Source organism: Cryptomeria japonica, chromosome 10, assembly GCF_030272615.1.
Source record: "Cryptomeria japonica chromosome 10, Sugi_1.0, whole genome shotgun sequence".
NCBI lineage: Eukaryota > Viridiplantae > Streptophyta > Pinopsida > Cupressales > Cupressaceae > Cryptomeria > Cryptomeria japonica.
The window spans coordinates 731,602,204-731,621,223 of NC_081414.1; the positions used below are offsets into that span (position 1 = coordinate 731,602,204).

General features: G+C 34.0%; 1 protein-coding gene across 7 annotated transcripts; it reads right to left on the reverse strand.

The window, feature by feature from the left end:
- Positions 1-501: 501 nt before the first annotated feature.
- Positions 502-17,209, reverse strand: LOC131858709 (disease resistance protein RUN1-like). 7 transcript variants are annotated; one of them, XM_059212070.1, is made up of 6 exons: positions 16,459-17,209; positions 4,370-6,368; positions 4,179-4,238; positions 1,773-1,901; positions 1,466-1,559; positions 502-786 (listed from the first exon to the last, which is right to left on the reverse strand). In XM_059212070.1, the coding sequence occupies exons 1-2, from the start codon at positions 17,043-17,045 to the stop codon at positions 4,532-4,534; spliced, it is 2,424 nt and encodes an 807-aa protein (XP_059068053.1). In that variant the 5' UTR covers positions 17,046-17,209; the 3' UTR covers positions 502-786; positions 1,466-1,559; positions 1,773-1,901; positions 4,179-4,238; positions 4,370-4,531. The 7 variants fall into 7 exon arrangements, with proteins under 7 accessions (XP_059068053.1, XP_059068055.1, XP_059068052.1 ...); XM_059212072.1 differs by having other exon boundaries at positions 1,466-1,901; positions 4,365-6,368; XM_059212069.1 differs by having other exon boundaries at positions 4,179-6,368.
- Positions 17,210-19,020: the final 1,811 nt, after the last annotated feature.

Sequence of the window (19,020 nt, forward strand, 5' to 3'; positions counted from 1 at the left end):
ATCAAGAATTACAAAACAAATTTTTGAATGACCATATCTTTAACAAAAATATAATGCCATCTACTAAGGTTATGGCTAAATCGCCTGGTTTAATCATGGCAAGGGATTGCGAAGCCTCAGCGATGGCAAGACATTTGATTTTTGAGGTTTTACTTCTGTTTGCTCGTATGGACTGAACTTTAGAAGTTGATGTGTTTGCTCGTATCGACTGAACTTTAGAAGTTGATGTGTAGGTCATCAGCTATCTAGCCATTAGGAACGGAATGAAGAAAGATCCTCCACCGTCATCCTTGTGACTGCAATTTTCACTTGATTTATTTAAGTTCATCTTCTTAGATATTCTCTTTCTGCTCAGTAATATGTTCTTCAAAAGCTACAGAAAGTGAGTTTACATGTCTATCTTATAGGATTTCCCCTGTTATAGTTGAATCTATAAGCAATTGAGATCCAGAAATGATTAAAACTCATCAAAATCTTTAGTTGGGAAATCAATTACCTGTGTGGAAGAATCTTCTGAAATTGATTAATGCGAATATGTGCATTCAGAATCTACTGTGATGGGGACTAGAAAACACTGAGAACTGTCCCAATCAACGTCTTTTAGATTCTCCATACTGTTTTTGATCATATGGGAGTTAGATATGATAGAGTCCAACTGTGAAGGCATCTCTGTTTTAGCTGCTGATGATGCACGGTCAGTTATGAAGCGGGCAATGGAACAGGCAGAGTAGTTGCCAAACTTGACGTGATCACTTGAGCAATTGAACAACAAGTATTAGATGCAGCCTGTGGCCACCAAGGCAATGCTTAGTACACATATAATCTTAAGGTATTTGCATGCAACATTCAGTATAACTAGAAAAAGCAGTCGATCCAGGTCCAGAAGTCTAAGAGATTAAATTAAATTTATTCCTGCTTCCATAATTTACAATCAACTCATTAAAATGCTCTTCTTTAGATATAACAGAAACTTAAACATGCTCGGTGATATTCATCATGTAAAAGTTTGGGCAAGTGACCACCCATTCAAATGAAAAAAAAAGTAAAAGCACTAATTATCAGAGAGATTATATTTCTACCGTTTATGATAATTATTGTGTTCTGTTTTTGGATTCAATTGAATATATTTTATTTTTATCAACATTTCGGATCACACTTCATTTTTCTCTCAAAAGCTCTCTCATCTTGATGATAGATCATGAAATGTTATCCAAAACATTAATACAAACAGATTACACATAATTGAATTCAGAAACAAAACATAACAATTAACAATAATTATATTATATATTAAAGTTTCATTCAATATTTTACTACAATGTCAATGCCAGATTTAATTAAAAATTTCAGCAAGAATGAAATTGAACAGATATTCTATAGCCCATCCTCTTCAGTATTAAATTGAATTCTATTTATCTTGTAAGATTTTTTTTAAAAGAAAGGAATAAGGCTCAATTGACTATACCTGTGAATTTTCTTCAGTTTCTACTGAGGCAGATACAATTATTGCTTTGTAAAAGCAAGTTGAGCAAGTTGAGCACATCTTGTTGGGATTCACACTGGCTAATGATAAAGTGTATATATAAGGAGAAAAAGTTTTGGCAATTCACCAGCAAATGAAGCTTTGTCATAAATTACACACATATTTTCAAACAACAGTATAAATTGGAGAAGAATGATTTCAACGCGAACAAAATAAGTTGAATTAGGTCTCTTTATAGTAACTTTATATCTCAATTGTAAATCTAAAAAGAAATGCTTCGCATCAATACCTGTGTTGAATTTTGAATTAGAGAGAAAACATCAGAAGTAAGCTAGTGTGCAGTTGTCACTTTGGCGACTTCTCTGCAAGATCTCTTTGCAGAATTGTTCTCAATGCATGCAATTCAGCCATCTCAAGCCTTAAAAAGCACTTACACCCGTCAATTTTGAATTATGTAATTTTCCTCTTTTGAAATTGCAGAGCAATCCAAAACATACCTACAGATTTGAATCTACAAAGAATTTCTGAACTCAAGTAGAAGAAAAAACAAGTAGGTAAAGGTAACTAGAAAGAAGAAAAAAAAGATATTCCATTCTAGTATAGAGATAGATAACCACTTAACCATATAATTGATAATTTCAATGGATTAAGGTTTAACATTCAGGAATTTGTAACATTTATATGCTAGAACATTGAGGTTTACATTAATAAATTAATAATAATTGCTAGGTTAAGGTTTTAGTTGTGAGGTTAGTTAGTTGGGTGAAAAGTTATTCTGTTCAGAAAATAATAGTTTTATAAAGTCAACTTTTATTTTCCTCTATTTAATTTTACTTGGAATGCTCTTTTATTTTCCTGTTCATCATTAGTATCAGAGCAAAATAAGGTCTGCGTGCCTGTGTAAAACTGTGAAACTCCTATTGCTGGCAGTGAAAAGGCATTTAAAACCAATTACATCTCTGTGTGAAAATTTTGCATTGTGACATAATTGCAGGCTGCACAATAGATGGTATATGGCCGTTGAATAGCTATGTTGGACGTAGAGGAGTTTAACTCGAATTCAAAACTTTTTTTATAGATTTCATTTGAGTGAGCCATAAATTATGTTGTCCACTGAGCTGGGCGAAAAGTTCAATTCTGCTGCTAAATGAAGGTAATGACAAACAAACAATATTGAACAGACAAATACACTAAGAAGGGGTTGAATTAGTGTATACTTTAATACTTTTAAAAACATTTTCAAAGTAATTAATCATATAATGCAGTAGAAGGTGAAGATCAATAGCACAACACACAATATCAGGATATATGTGGAAAATTCAAGATGGAAAATGAAAAATGATGCATGAAATTACTGTCCAAATCCAGCCTCACAAATGTATCAATTGATTACAACTATTTTGAAGGCGCCAACCTTCCCCTGACTTAATGAACACCAATCCAAAGCAGCAACACCCCCTACACCCTACAGTTACAAGACTACAATCTTGATGTAATAAGATTAATGCCAAGAAAATGAATCAAAATGAACCTTGTAGTTCTGCTCTCTCTTCAAAAATTTGGTTCACACCCTTTCAATTCTGCAACTCTCCTTCTCTGCTACTCAGATTGATAAAACAATAGCTGCTCTCACTCAGTTCTGCTTCTCTACAACTCTTGAGTCTTTCTTCTCATTACAGCGAAAAATTACAGCTACGAATTCTAGTGAGTGAATAGCAATAATAATATCATTTTATAAGTTCTTTTCATTTTTAAACTATTTTAATGATAGCATCTAAAGGTACTATGAAATAGTTGATAGACAAAAATATTTATAGACAAAAATATTTATAGGCTTGTGAATTTGGAAAAATATATAGGGTTGTATATATGTTTGTGGCTATTATGCATGTTACAGCACTACTAGTGTTATTATTATTAGCTCATATAATTTCATAGAAAATAATTAAAATATTATAAAACTGAGTTCAAAAGTTAGCTAAAATTATGTCTAGAGATATTGGATACATTGTATTGGTGTGAGTGTGTTGACAAAAACTTCAAACTTCTTAACTTATTTTTCATTTTTATAGTTATTTACACATCTAATTATTAATATTTAATAAAATATATGAAATTATTAATATCATTTAATAAAAACATAATTTTTTGGTGAAATCTTAAAAAATAAAAAAGTTGATAAATCAAACAAAATATATTAAAATTATTATGTTTGATTTTTCTTAAAACTTTTATAAAAAAACATATAGTATCTAAAATAATATTACTTTTTAATAAAAATTAAAATAATCACAATAATAATTATTTAAATAAATAATAAATATTGTAAAAGAAAATACTTTTCTTATTTAAATTTACATGAATTAAAAGAATATAAATCTATTACCTTTTCTAGATAAAGTTATATGTAAGATATTTCTACTAAATATATGTAAAACACATTTTATTTAAAAAATATAACTTTTAAATCTTTAATGTATCAATATCTTTATTATAAAAAAAATAAAAAAAATCTATTACATTATTGAGTTAAATATGTGAAACATAAAATCATTTGAATATTAAGATGGTAGGAGCATACAAAACATAAACCCATACATTTTAATTATTACGAGTGTGAAAAAAATATCAAAAATCTAAGTTTACGCTAGCTTCTGCCCGATCTATGTAAATAAATTTGGAAGAGAGAACTTACCGTTGATCATCATAGAAGCGGTGTAGTGTAATCTCCAATCTTCCAAACTTGAGCGCATCTCTGGAAAGAAACTCATCACCAATCACAAATGTGTCAAATTCAAAAAAGAAAAAAGTGTGTATGAATTCTCCTACTCTAAACATCTTTTCGTATGGAGGGAAGTAACATTACTTATCGTGCACGCACCTTACCTTCAATATCTCTTCCCACCACTGTCAGAAGAATAAGTCACTCGTCGGCATTCACTGTGATAGGTTGCCAATGGTATCAGGGAGGTTATTTAATTTTCTACACCAATTCAAGTCTAAATGTTGCAGGTGTGATAGGTTGCCAATGGTATCAGGGAGGTTATTTTATTTTCTACACCAATTCAAGTCTAAATGTTGCAGCTGTGGTAGGTTGCCAATGGTATCTAGGAGGTTATTTAAATTTTTACACCCTTTCAAATTTAAATGATGTAGGTGTGATAGGTTGCCAATGGTATTAGGGAAGTTAATTAAATTTCTACACCAACTCAAGTCTAAATGCTGCAATTGTGATAGGTTACCAATGGTATAAGGGAGGTTCTTTAAATTTGTACACCCTGTCAAGTATAAATGCTGCAGCTGTGATAGGTTACCAATAGTATCAGGAAGATTATTTAATAATGTGCATGCTCTCAAGTCTAAATGCTGCAACTGTGATAGGTTCCCAATAGTATGAGGAAGGAACTTTAATTTTTTAAATCTAATCAAATCTAAATTCTGCAACTGTGATAGGTTGTCAATATTATCAAAAAATTTATTTAATTTTGTCCACCTCTTCAAATGTAAATGCTGCAGCTGTGCTAGGTTGGCAAGAATATTAGAAAGTGAATATTGAAAGAAGATGGAAACATCACCGTGTACTTGCAGTATCCTCAATTGCAAAATGTTATCCAGAAGACTGAATTGAAATGTCTTTTGTATTGCAAATCTACATTCTTCCAACCTCAACCATATTAAACTTGAAGGAATCGTGGGTAGCGTGTCAAGGAGCAGATTCTTCAAGTGAAGAAATCGTAGACCAGGTCTGTACAATGTTTCAACCCTTTGTGAATTACCTCCACTCAGTCGAAGGCGAGAGAAATTGGTGTTATTGGATACGGTGCTTAAATGAGCTGTCTCCCATAGTCGGGTACCCTGTTTTTCCTCTTCAGCGATGGTTTGCCCCATATCTCGTAAATGATCATGCATATCAAACACTCCTTCCTCGTCAATCTTTATCAGTAACTTCAAGGAAAGATTAGAGATAGCTGTGTGCACCATCCTTAACAAAGAATTCCAGAAAACAATGGGATACCTTTTGTGTTCTCCGATGAAATAGCAAGCAATGTCCAGAAATATTTCCTTTTCCTCTTCACTAAGAGCACTGTAGCTAATGTATAGAGTTTTTTGAATGTCTTGGTTTAAAGTAATGTTGCCGACAGCTTCTGTCCAGCAATCTGTTTCATTGTGCTTATCATACAAAAAGGCTCCAATCACTTCCAGTGAAAGAGGATGCCCCTTACAAGCTTCAACTATTCTTTTGGAGAGATCCTTCTGAGTGGGGCTTGGAGATGCTCTCAGAAAAGCGTGCCAACTAAATAACTGGATACTTTCATTTCCCTGCAATCCACTCATCTCGTGGATGCATTCAGATGAAACGCCCGCTACATGAAAAATGTGCTTGTCTCTAGAAGTAATAATAACTCTGCTACCAGGGGCTAGCCAATCCCCAACCAAAGCATTCAATTGCACAACATCATCCACATCATCTAGAATGAGAAGCAGGCGTTTTCCTCCCAGACGATCCCTCAAAAAAGACTTTCCTTCATCAACACTGTCCACTTCTTCACCACATTTGGTTACATCTTTAATAATTTTTCTCTGCAATTTTGTGAGGCCCGTGGCATCTGCAGCAGTAGCGCGGACATTAAATACAAAGGAGGCAGAATCAAAATCACCATACACTTGGTTATACAGAGCCTTGGCAGCTGTGGTCTTGCCAATTCCACCAATGCCCCATAATCCAGGTTTAACCACACCTCCCTTTGAATTGAGTTTAAATTTGTGAATGATATCGTCGGTCACGCTTTCCAATCCAACTGGGTGCTTGGCAACTTCTAACGGCACCCTGTCCAATGTCTTAATTACATCATTCGCCACCCTCTTCACTAGCTGAGCTTCGAAGCTGCAAGAAACCGATTTCAGAACAATAAAAAAAAATGCAAATTAATGTTCACAAACAACCAGACCAGGTCAATATAAATTGCGAAAGTACTCACTATTATCCTCATTCTAGTCATACGAAAAGTTGCCAGAAAAGTTTTCCGTGAAAATTCTGTGAGCAGAAGTGGGTATCTTACAAGATAGAGAGCAGTTTTCCATGAAAAGTCCAAGGCAAGGCATTTTCTTAAGACATGACAGTGTAAGGGAGAGCACTACCATTAACTTTTTCTTCGAAGTAGATGGTCAATGGTAGATGATCAAGCGACTAAATAGCAGTGACACGTACAAAACCATTGACAAATAGAATGACTATCTTGTGGACAAAAGGCTTGCCTACAGTGGCCAAGATCAACATTCCGTGAAGGGCAGAGTTCCACGAGAGACTTAAAAAATAAGTGGTAGTCCTTTAAGAGGACAGCCTGTAGGTCTATAGGACAGTCATTATTGTTGGAAGACAGTCGAAAAGGTTGTTGGGAGGGGCAGTCTAGAAGCATAGAGCAGAGTGAAAAAGGTTACCCAAACTCTAAGACTCTAGGTAGGACAAGTGATCTTTAAGAGACAGTAGCACTGGGAAAGATTCATGTTGGAGCAAGACATTGTCATCTTCTCTAGACAAGGGTCTTAAAATCTCAACACTAGGAACTCTTCAGCTGCTCAGTAACACCATGAAAATACAGTGATATGAGACCATTGTTCACCAAGAACAACATTCATTAAAGCCAGCACTATCAAGTGACAAATGACTGTAGTATTGCATTCCAATAATGTCAATGTTAAATAAACAGCAAACAGGGCAGTTAAGGGGAAAATGGTAGTTAACATCAATTTCAAAAGTCATGAAAGACAGTCAACATGAGCACCAAGCGACAGCCCAGAATGGACAAGCTTAAGTTCCATGAGGTGCAGTGAGCTACACATTTCTAATGTAAGTGCACTCTTAGAAGATGAGTCAATTTATGATGAGAGGCAACCACCTTCTTCATACAGCAAGGCTACACCATGGGTAGCAAAATGGAGAATGCACAATAGCCATGTTCTAAATGATGATAGTGATAGGGTTATTGCATCAAGACAGACATTATATTGATTTTAAAAGGTATGCATGATTATGCAGTCCACAGACTTGTCATGATAGTGAGGTTGAAGAGGCGGTTTAATTTTCAAAAACCAGCTGAGTAAGACGCGCACTAGAAGAGGGTCTATTAGGAACAAGTAGACAGTCCAATGATCAAAGAGACTAGAGACTTAAAGACAGGGAAAACTTATTGATGACAATCATAAAGGCAATGTCTAGATGGTTTATAGGCAAGAACAAGACATGTTTTTGGCATGAATAAGGAGCAGCCTTAATGTGCATACACGTCTTATGGCTAGTCAAATAACAAAGTCATAAATAGAACACAGTCATGTCATTAAACAAAAGAAGACAGTCAATATAGAAGGCAATGATGGCAGGTGACGGTGGGGAAGCTAGCGACAATGTTCTACGGAGACAGCAACAAACATATGACAAACAAATGACAGTAGGTTAAAAGTGGTTAAAGGGGCACTGTCTTGCGGAGCTGGAAGTGTATCTACCAGTCATGAGTATAGTGTCATAAAGGACAATTCTGAGAGGGATGCGTCTATTCTGACTCCAAAAAGACAGTACGGATTGACTAACACGCGTGTTAGTTGTACATTTTACACCGTCGATTTTGCAATTAACAGTTGTGATTGACTAACCTGTCACTAACACGCTGTACGAAAGGTCTGTTTTGGAGCTAGAATAGCCGCGGCCTCCTGAGAGCCTATATATTGTTTTTAGAAACAATAAAAGTCATAATGACTCTCATAGTACAGTCATCATGACACAGGACAGTGGCAACCTAGCTACATGAACGATATGATAAAACAGCTATAAAGCTTTGAATATTCATTAAGGGAGCTTTGATGACAGTCTATACGTAACCTTGCTTGAAAATGGCTCCCTTAATGACAGTCTATAGGCAACCTTGCTTGAAAATGTGGATATGATAGTCCATAGGAATAGCATTGACACAATGTTGCAGGTGTATAAAGGATAGTTCTCCAAAAGGTAAAATAAATGAGTCACCTAGAAGACAGTCAAATCGCAAGAACACAACTATAAGAGACTACTTAAAGAATAAATTGATAGCGACATGGTCATGAAGAAGATGCTGGTGTATTGTTTCATCAAGAATGGCAAACAAATCAGCATAGTCTTCAAGCCAACAGAAGATAGGTAGGTCACAGCAGGAGTAAATGTGCAAGATATGATGAATTTTCAGAGATTTCCTAACTAAGGGATCTATTTCCATGGAGCAGGCGGCCTCATGAAACCAAAAAAAATTATATTATAGGACTATTTGGGATCTTTGTGTTGACTGATAAAGAGTTAACACAACTAGGACCTTTGGACAGTTAAAAGAAGCTTTTGGGGTTTCTACTGCTAGTAGCGCTTGATAAGGGTATTGATGGTGACAAGGGAATACTCAAGGATGTTTAACCAAGAAACTCCATTGAAAATATCTCAAACCAGGTTAGAATGATGGGCAAATGCAAGGGCAGGTTCACAAAGGACAAGGACTTAAGCTAATTGGGACACGATCAATTTTGGGTGCCAAAAAATCTGATAGGGTGGAGATTCGATGCCTGACCAACAATTAGAGCTAGACGTTGAACAAAAAGGAATAAGTCCAATAGTCCATTGAAACTCCACAGCTCCAATAAACATAAAAATAATCATAACTTTCACAAACTTAAAAGTTTTCAATATTTTGTACAACTTCTAACAACTAATAGTGATATAAAAGATGATGAGGAGCAACACATAAAGATGCAAGATCAATCCCAAGCCCACAAAACTAACTCTTCCAATTTAAAAATTTAAATTGCAAAAGATCAATCCCAAGCCCACAAAACTAACTCTTCCAATTTAAAAATTTAAATTGCAAATTTTATCTTGTACGTATTAAATTCTCCCATGAGCTAACTTGGTGTACTTGTAGTGTGGTTATTGCTATGTAGTGGTGTTCAAAGACATTATCATCTTCTCTAGATAAGGATCTTAAAATCTCAACACTACGAACTCTTTAGCTGCTTAGAAAAACCATGAAAAGACAGTGATATGAGGCCATTGTTCACCAAGAACGGCACTCATCAAAGCCAGCACTATCAAGTGACAAAGGACTATAGTATTGCTTTCCAATAATGTCAATGTTAAATAAGCAGCAAACAGGGCTGTTAAGGGAAAAATGGTAGTCATCATCAATGTCAAAAATCATGAATCACAGTCAACATGAGCATCAAATAAGTGACAGTCCTGAAAAAGACAAGCTTAAGTTCCATGAGTTGCAGTAAGCTACACATTTCTAATGTAAGTGCATTCTTCGAAAATGAGTCAATTTATGATGAGGGTGTTGGAAGTGGAAAAACACTCTGAGAGGGGGGGGGGGTGAATCAGAGTGTGACAAATTTTTAACGAGTTATACTTTTATGGACCTTGACAATTTTAATTCACAATGTGCACAGATGGCTGAAACTTAACACTTTGAAGGAATGCATTAATGCAGCATGAAGTATACCATTGAACCAACTAAAACATTTGATTCAGACCTTGTTTAACAAAATGGTATTAAAATATTACACAAACTTGAAACATTAAAAAATACTTTCAATATTGCATTACATAAATCCAACTAAACAGAGTATGAGATAAAGAGGACTAAAATATGATGTATCAGAGCATACACTATAAAACAGAATGAAACATGACAATGCACATAACACAGTATTTTGCATGAGTGGAAAACCCTCTTGGGGTAGAAAAACCACTCGGAAGATCCCTTATATTAATTCAAAAGAGCACCAACTCAGTTCACATGTTTTAGAAACCACAAGGCCTCAAGGAGCACCAACCCCTCTTCTTATCAATGAATATTTCAACTCGAGCTACAACCACTGGTGATTTTATGCATGCATTTTATTCTTGCAGTCACAAAACCATCAGGGATTGGAGCGAGAATATTTTATCAGTCTGTACATATGAAAATTTTGCAATAATATTCTTCAACACTATCCAATCTCTGAAAAATATAGTTTCAAATCAATAAAGCCTCATATACTCTGAACAGTATGATTTCAAATCAACAAACCCTGAACAAAATGATTTCAAATCAATAAAACCTCAAATACTCTGTACTGTATGATTTCAAATCAATAAACACTGAACAATATGGTTTCAATTCAATGAAGCCTCATATACTCTGTAACAAAAACAGAGTATTGATTCTCAAGAAACCCTCGGCTGTGTCTGGTAAACTACGGCACTGTTTAATACTACCACTTTGTTCACACTCAAACTACGGCACTGTATTTCTGTTTTAATGTTACCACTTTGTTCACTCTCAAACTACGGCACTGTATTTCTCTGTTTTCTTCTCACAAACTGATCTGTCAAACTGTTTTTTTATGCCCACAGAAAAAACCCCATTTTCTCCTTAAATAACCCGCTTATACAAAATCTTACAAGATTTGTAAACTGAAAAACAAATAACTGATTCTAACTGTGCAACGGAAACAGTAGAAACAGAAGACGTTTTAATTTCCCAGTCACGAAAAACAAAAATAAAGCACGAACACTTCCTTATTTTTATTTTGCATAACTGAAAAATTCGATCCAAGGTAAACAGTATCTCTTAAATCATGTGTTTCAAGAAACATACCTGTTAAATGCAAACTAAACAAATAAACTAACCAGTCAACCGTTAATCTCTTGAATGAAACCATTGTTCGCACCATTCTCTGTAACTGATTCGAGCTCTGTAGCTCCAGTGGCACTGTGACTCACACGGCGTTAGGGTTTGACGGACTCCAAAACAAAACAAATGAAACGCCAAATACAACTTCCAAGAAAAACATTTAACTTGTTCGATACAATAAGTATCATGAGGAATATGCCCTTTAAACCGTAGCCGTATTAACCAAAGATGTCATTAACAATAATGCAAAATCAGAGCTATCGTGTCACCAGCATGGCTCCAAAAAACATGTTTTAAACACTTCACACGTCAGCCAAGTCAGTATGTCCATGTCACTATCCTGGCCCACGAGAAAAATATAACCACATGCCAACACATCATCTTTTTCTTTCTTGTCATCGAGGACAAAAGTACCAAAGAGCAACAGAGGGAACCACCTTATGCATAAAGCAAGGCTACACCATGGGTAGCAGAATGGAGAATACACAATAGCCGTGTTCTCTATGATGATAGTAATAGGGTTATTGCATCACGACAGACCTTACATTAATTTGAAAAGGTAAGCATGATTAGGCAGTCCACAGACCTGTCATGATAGTGAGGTTAAAGAGGCAGTTTAATTTTCAAAGATCAGATGAGTCAGACGTGCGCTAGAAGAGAGTCTATTAGGAACAAGTAGGCAGTCCGATGATCGAAGAGGCTTGAGACTTGAAGATAGGCAAACCTTATTGATGACAATCATAAAGGCAATGTCTAGATGTTTTATAGGCAAGAACTTGACAGAGGTTTTTCGCATGAATAAGGAACAGTCTTAAAGTGCATAAACGTCTTATGGCAAAGTAAATAACATAGTCATGAATAGGACACAGTCCTGTCATTAAGCAAAAGAAGACAGTCATCATAGAAGGCCATGATGGCAGCTGACAGTGGATAAGCTAGCGACAATGATCTATGGAGAGAGCACCAAACAAATGACAATAGGTTAAAAGTGGTTAAAAGGGGCACTGTCTTGCAGACCTGGAAGTGTATCTATCAGTCATGAGTGCACAATCATAAAGGAGAGTCCTGAGAGCCTATATATTGTTGTAGAAACACGAGAGTCATCATGATACAGGACAGTGGCAACCTAGCTACAAGAAAGATATGATAAAACAGTTATAAAGGTTTGAGTAGTCATTAAGGAAGCTTTGATGACAGTCTATAGGGGAGAGTACTCAGTAGTTGAGCACCCTAATTTCGCACCTCTCAAAATTTTACGTGGAAATTTCAAATCTCTCAATTTTTTACAGCAGCTTACTTGGCAATTCCTCTACTTATAACTAAGGTTTCAGGGCCACATCAGCATGCTTTTTGCCAAGGTGTCCAAAATAGCCCCAAAAAAGGTGAGACCAATAGTCGTGCATAAAGGGGCCCCATACTTGTGCAACTGATGTAGCATCACATCATTGGTTGCTTTTTACACCTAAGGGTACATTTCATTCAATTATGGGTATTAAAGTCACAATTATTGGTGCAATATTGTCAAAAAATTTGGGCATTAAATCAACAAGTATGGGTATTAAATCAACAACTGCTATCACAACAATTGGAACACGCTCAACGACTAAGTCCTCTCCCCTAGATAACCTTACCTGAAAATGGATCCCTTAATGAAAGTCTATAGATAACCTTGCTTAAAAATGTGGATATTGTAGACACCCAAAATTGTCATGTCTAATTAAATAAATATTTTATTTATTTAATTATCTAAGCCTAATTCTTCTATTAATTAAATAAATTTTTATTTATTTAATTAATTCATTTATCCTCTTCTAGCCTTATTTCTCATTTAAATAAATACATTTATTTATTTAAATTATCCCTTTCCTAAATTAAATAAATATTTTATTTATTTAATTGTCCTACTTCTTCTATTAATTAAATAAATCTTTATTTATTTAATTAATTCATTATCTTTTTCTACACATGACACATGTCATTCATCTCTTATTTCCTACACTACCTACTTCTTTCATTATTTTGGTATTTCTTATACCTACCCTCTAATCCTAGCCGACCTCTCTTTTTACACCTCTCAATCTTAACCCTCCATTTCTTATTGTGTCTTCTATTTAAGGAGATGCTTTCTTCATTGACAAACCCTAATTGCTAATGACATATCCTAATGACTGATTTTGGAGGACTTGGCTACACTACAATTCTACTTGCAACCACATTCCGTTCTTTATTGAGCTCTTGTGCACATAAAAATCTGAGAGCAAGCATATCAAACAAGATCAATGGAGATAGGAAGAATGGAGATCAAAACCCTAGTGGACATGTGATGGTATAATCTTTGTGATTTTGAGTTATTTTGCATTGTCTTAGGTTATCTTCATATGTTATGGTGGATCTTTGTTCATTGTTAGGCTAGGGTTTGGTGGTTGAATCCATTTTAGTCTTTCAATATTGTTGTTTATTGCTATCCATTTTCACCATATACAGATATGATAGTCCATAAAGGTAAAATAAATGCAAGAACACAACTGTAGGAGACTACTTGAATAATAAATGATAGCAAAATGGTCACGAAGAAGATGCTGGTGTGGAGTTTCATCAAGAATGAAAAAAAAATTCAGTATACTATTCAAGCCAATAGAAGATAGGTCACAATAGGAGTAGCATGTGCAAGAATATGATGGATTTTCAGAGTTTTCCTAACTAAGGGACCTATTTTGATTGAGGGGGGGGTGCTCAGAAAAAAATAAAATTATATTATAAGATTATTTGGAATCTTTGTGTTGACTGATAAAGAGTCGACACAACTAGGACCTTTGCATAGTTAAGAATTTTTGGGGTTTCTACCGCTCATAGCGCTTAATAGGGGTATTAATGGTGACAAGGGATAATACTCAGGGATGTTTAACCAAGAAATTCCATTGAAAACATCTCAAACTAGGTTATAATGATGGGCAAATGCAAGGATAAGTTCACAAAGGGCAAGAACTTAAGAAAATTTGGACACGATAAATACTGGGTACCAACAAATCTGATAGGGAGGAGATTCTATGTCTGACCAACAATTAGAACTAGATATTGGACAACTAGAATAAGTGAAACTCCACAGTTCCATTAAACACAACAAAAATCAAAAACAAAAACCTTCCCAAAGTTAAAACTTTTCAATATTTTGTACAACTTCTAACAACTAAAAGGGACATGAAAAATGATGAGTAGCAACACATATGCAGATGCAAGATCAATCCCAAGCCCACAAAACTAACTCTTGCAATTTAAATTTTTAAATTCAAATTTTGTCAATTTGTACCTATTAAATTGTCCCATAAGCTAACTTGGTTTAATTGTAGTGTGGTTATTGCTATGTAATGGTATTTAAAGATATTAATTTGGACATGAATTCACATATTAATATCATTCAACTTCATAGAGTATGAAGGGAGCATATATTAAAGGGATAATATTTACTTGAAAAAAATCATCTAGGACATTTGCATGCTTCATGTTGTCCCACAACTTTTTTTTTTCCCACAACTTTTAGAATGACCATAAAGTCAATCTCTCCAAGGGGTTGACCTAGGAGAACTTGTCCCTAGTGAATGACCAACCTCCTTACTTTTAAATACGACTAACTCTCATTATTAAATGATCAAGCAATATATGCCCATACACCACAATCCTTAATGAGATTTATCATTTATGTACACAAACTAATTGTTTCATGTGTGCAATCCTTTGGCTCATCTTCTCCTCCACTTGTATTATCACCATAAAAACATCGTGGTTCACCGATAGCTTCTAAACACAAAGTAACCTCCCATGCCTCCTATGTGACAAATGTGCACTATACTAACTCTCATATATAGGTATAGTCAATCCTCCATCACAAGCAAAATATCTCTTATCCCATTCCTCTTTTTCATTTCTTTTTACTTTGGTTATAAACAATATAATATTATTTCAAATGCTTAGATGATGTTATTCATTAATTCTTTTTTATTTTGCAAGTTTCTAAGGTGGATCATTCATTTCAAAAAAGCATGATCCAAAAAAAGACATGTGTATCTTTTTTATGGGTGATTTGAGTAAATTTACTATGTTGGCTACTTGATTTGATTTTGACATGCATTCTTGATAGTTCACATGTAAATCAAAAGAGAGGCAAATTTTAATAGCAAAAATTACATATCTTTACTCAGTTTAGTTAATTTATCTTTATGCAATAAAATCCATATAAATAGAAAAATTTACTCTAATAGTTAGCACATGGCCAAGCCCTACATATCTACAATCACTCTAAGAGTTTGGACCCTAGTCCTTAGATTTATCCATTTCCTGACATGGGCCAACACTATGATTTGCAAAAATGGCCTCGGTCAAATGTGTGATTGTAGAAATGATCCTTGAATCATCATGTAGATTATCTCTTAGACACTTGCCTATTGTTTGCAATATTTTTCAAAATCGTTGATTTGGCAACCCATTAGCAACCTTAATGGGTTTGACATATTCACAACCATTGACAAACTCTTGACCAAATAAAACTGTTTCCCTGCAACTCTCCAAAGCTTCTATTTCACAGTTATATCCAAAGCTGCACACTACTCTCTTCTTCTCTATCTATTGAGGCACTACACTCCTTCCACTCATATTCTTTGTTCTCTTCACAAACTATACTGCTGTTGCAACATTCCTGTCTGCTCAAAAACACTAATTGTTGCACGATACTCTTACCTTTTATCTCTTGTTGTCTCTACCCACAAAAACTCCCACTCACTTTCAAAATTACCTACCAAAATTAAGTTATCTACGGATAACCATTAATTTTTGTAGCTGGCATCAAAGGGGAGAAACAGATTAAGATCCCCAAAAAATATTTCAAACGGGAGGCTCAGAAATAATTAATTCCAACAAGTTTTCATGCAGGAGTAGACATGGATAGTTAAAATGAACGGGAAGGGAACACTCAAAATCTAATAGAGATTAGACTTACATAAAAGGTTTCACTAATTCCAAAACATACATCTAAGCTTCACTGTTTGTTAGGCTTAAACAAATAACTTTCTAATATCATTTATTAAAACTTATATACATCAAAATTTCTAACTTAAATATCTTATTTATTTTTATAATCTCTTAAAATTTTATTCCAACATCATATTTCATATCTGAACATTTTATTTTCCTATAATATTTATTTATTATTTTTCTAAAATATTTATCTATTTTTGCTTAATTAATTTTAAGAAGGTAAGCACAGAGAGAGAGAGAGGAGGTAGGTCCGTTGCTTACCCTCCAGTTATATCCATGGACCACCCTGAGCGTGAACAGATCTCTTTCAGGGCATTCTTCCATCCGTCAATCTCTTTTCTTGGGAGTCGAACTGAATGCCCATAAAGTTGTAGACATGGACAGATCTGTTGAAGCCCATACTTCCACCACTCAATCTCTTCTCTCTGGCATTGATCTGAATGGGTATAATGTTTTAGAAATGCTTGCTTGTACGGACTGGAGTCCTTGAGAGGATATCTAACATTAGTTGGATCCATATCATAAAACAGAGGAATGATCAAGTCTGGGGTTTTCAACATGGCGGCGGCCTCCTTGAGACACCACACAGAATCTGCATATTCTTTTGAAAATATAGGAATGCGTATGGCACTGCTCTCCACTGCTCTTTCCAAGCTCAACCCAATTATTTCCCCCTTTTTCAATTTGTGGGTGTCTAAGAAGACATTGAGTCCGGCAGCAGTGAGAGCTTCATAGAGATGATCAACCAGATTCTTTCTAACATCTTCTCCCCTGAAACTCAGAAATACATGATATTCCTTATTGCTTTGGAAATGAATTTTAGTCGTGGGTGGGATGTATTCTTCCATCTTGAACTCTTCAATGTTAAGAGTTGCAACTGAAAACAAAAGAATGCAGGCAGAGACGATTAAACACAATTCCAAACAGCTAAACAGAACTTGAACTCCTATGACACATTCTAGAGCTGGGAAATTATGTTTGTATAAAGCCAAGTAAATCTATATGTCTATTTACAGCTGTTATCGATGGTGCGTAATTGTAAATTGTAAATTTCGAATTCACGGCTGGCGGACCCAATTTTGTTCAGTCTTTCTTAGCCCGGTCATGTCTAGTTTTTGTAATGTTCAATTTTTATTATTATTTTATATCCTTCCACTCATGTTAGCTTCTTTTCATATTCAATGAGTGTGGCTGATACAAGTTGAGCTTTGATTTAGTGGCCGACAATCTCTTTAAAAAAGATCTGTGGACATTCCTTCCATTTTCTCGTGTTCAATGACTGCCACCATTGAGTAGGGGCCATTTTTATTACTTTTTTCTCCATCACCTTTATTTTTTCCAATATTCTTTTAAGTATTATTGTTTTCTTTTATCCTTTCTTATCTTCACATGGGATACAGAATTCAAATGTTCTCTTTTTAGAATTAATTGGATTAAAGTTAAAAAATTATATAATAAAAAGAAGTTCTTCTTTGAAGAAAATGTTTCTGAATAAATACAAACATTTTTGGATTGATTTGGACAATATTGTTTGATAGAAGATTTGTAGAAAGGGAAAGAACTTTTGAGATGTTAGAAAGTTTTATGTTCTCTTAAACAAATGAAAATATATGGAATTATGGGATTGGAAAACTATTCATACTTTTTTTGGATTATTGACTAGCTTATATATATTTAATTTAATTACATATATAAAATACATTCAGACATTTATTTTTAAATCAAAATTGCACATAAAAATCAAATAGACACCTCAAAAAGAATTATCTCTCCAAATATATTATCTATATTATTAAATAATATATATAAACTAGTTTTAATCCATCATCAATAATCAAAATTTTAGTCTTGATAATCATAATATATAAATTAAATCCCTGTATAACTTGCCACTAGAGAACTTCTACATAACTACATTGTACACTAATCTTTTACTAATTTTTCTCCCTAAATTTTTACCAGGACCTACTTTCTCATTATCCTTACAATATTAATATCAAGGAAAAGAGAGTTTAATTGGAAGAAAAGAGGGTTCAGTAGACCAAGCACAAAACATTTCTAAAGATTCATATAACAATTTAAAACATTTTTGAAGATTCACATAGAAATTTACCATTATACTGTAATTTCAAACCACATTGACATTTGGCTACTACAATCAGGTCTAGTACAAGAGTTGTGGAACTTAAGTAACTACAATGACTGTGGTTGCATTAATTTGTTATATTAATTTTAGTGGACTTGATTAATATAAATCTAATAAGAGTTGATTAATATAATGACTTTTGGAAATAACTATGTCTGTTTCTTCTTCTTCCATCTTAATGATGAATCATAGTGTGATCTCAACCATTAATATAAATAATTATTTTATTTGTATTAATAATTGAGATCACGTTATAATTTATTATTATTTTAGAAATCATTAAAGTCTCCTTATAAACTGTGAATTTAAATATTTAGTGAATTTGTGAAATGTTTTGCAATGATAACAGTTTAGTAAAAAAAACATGTTCAAATTTTTTTGGTACTATTGACAATTTAAATTATATAAGCCTTACACAGACTTTGAAAGTAGATGATAGTGAACAGTGCGGTAACAAATTATTCAACCTGTCTCTTTACGTGCTACACATAATACAAATTAACCAGAGTAACCTTCTCTACAATAGAGAGAGCAATACATATAAATGCATTCGCAAAATGTGAGTAAAATTTGGGCAAATTCAAAAGTGAAACACTAAAATTAAGATTAATGTCAGTAAATTTGAATCTGAAAAATTAAAACGTTTCTTCTGAATGCATCAAACTCGCTTATTTCAA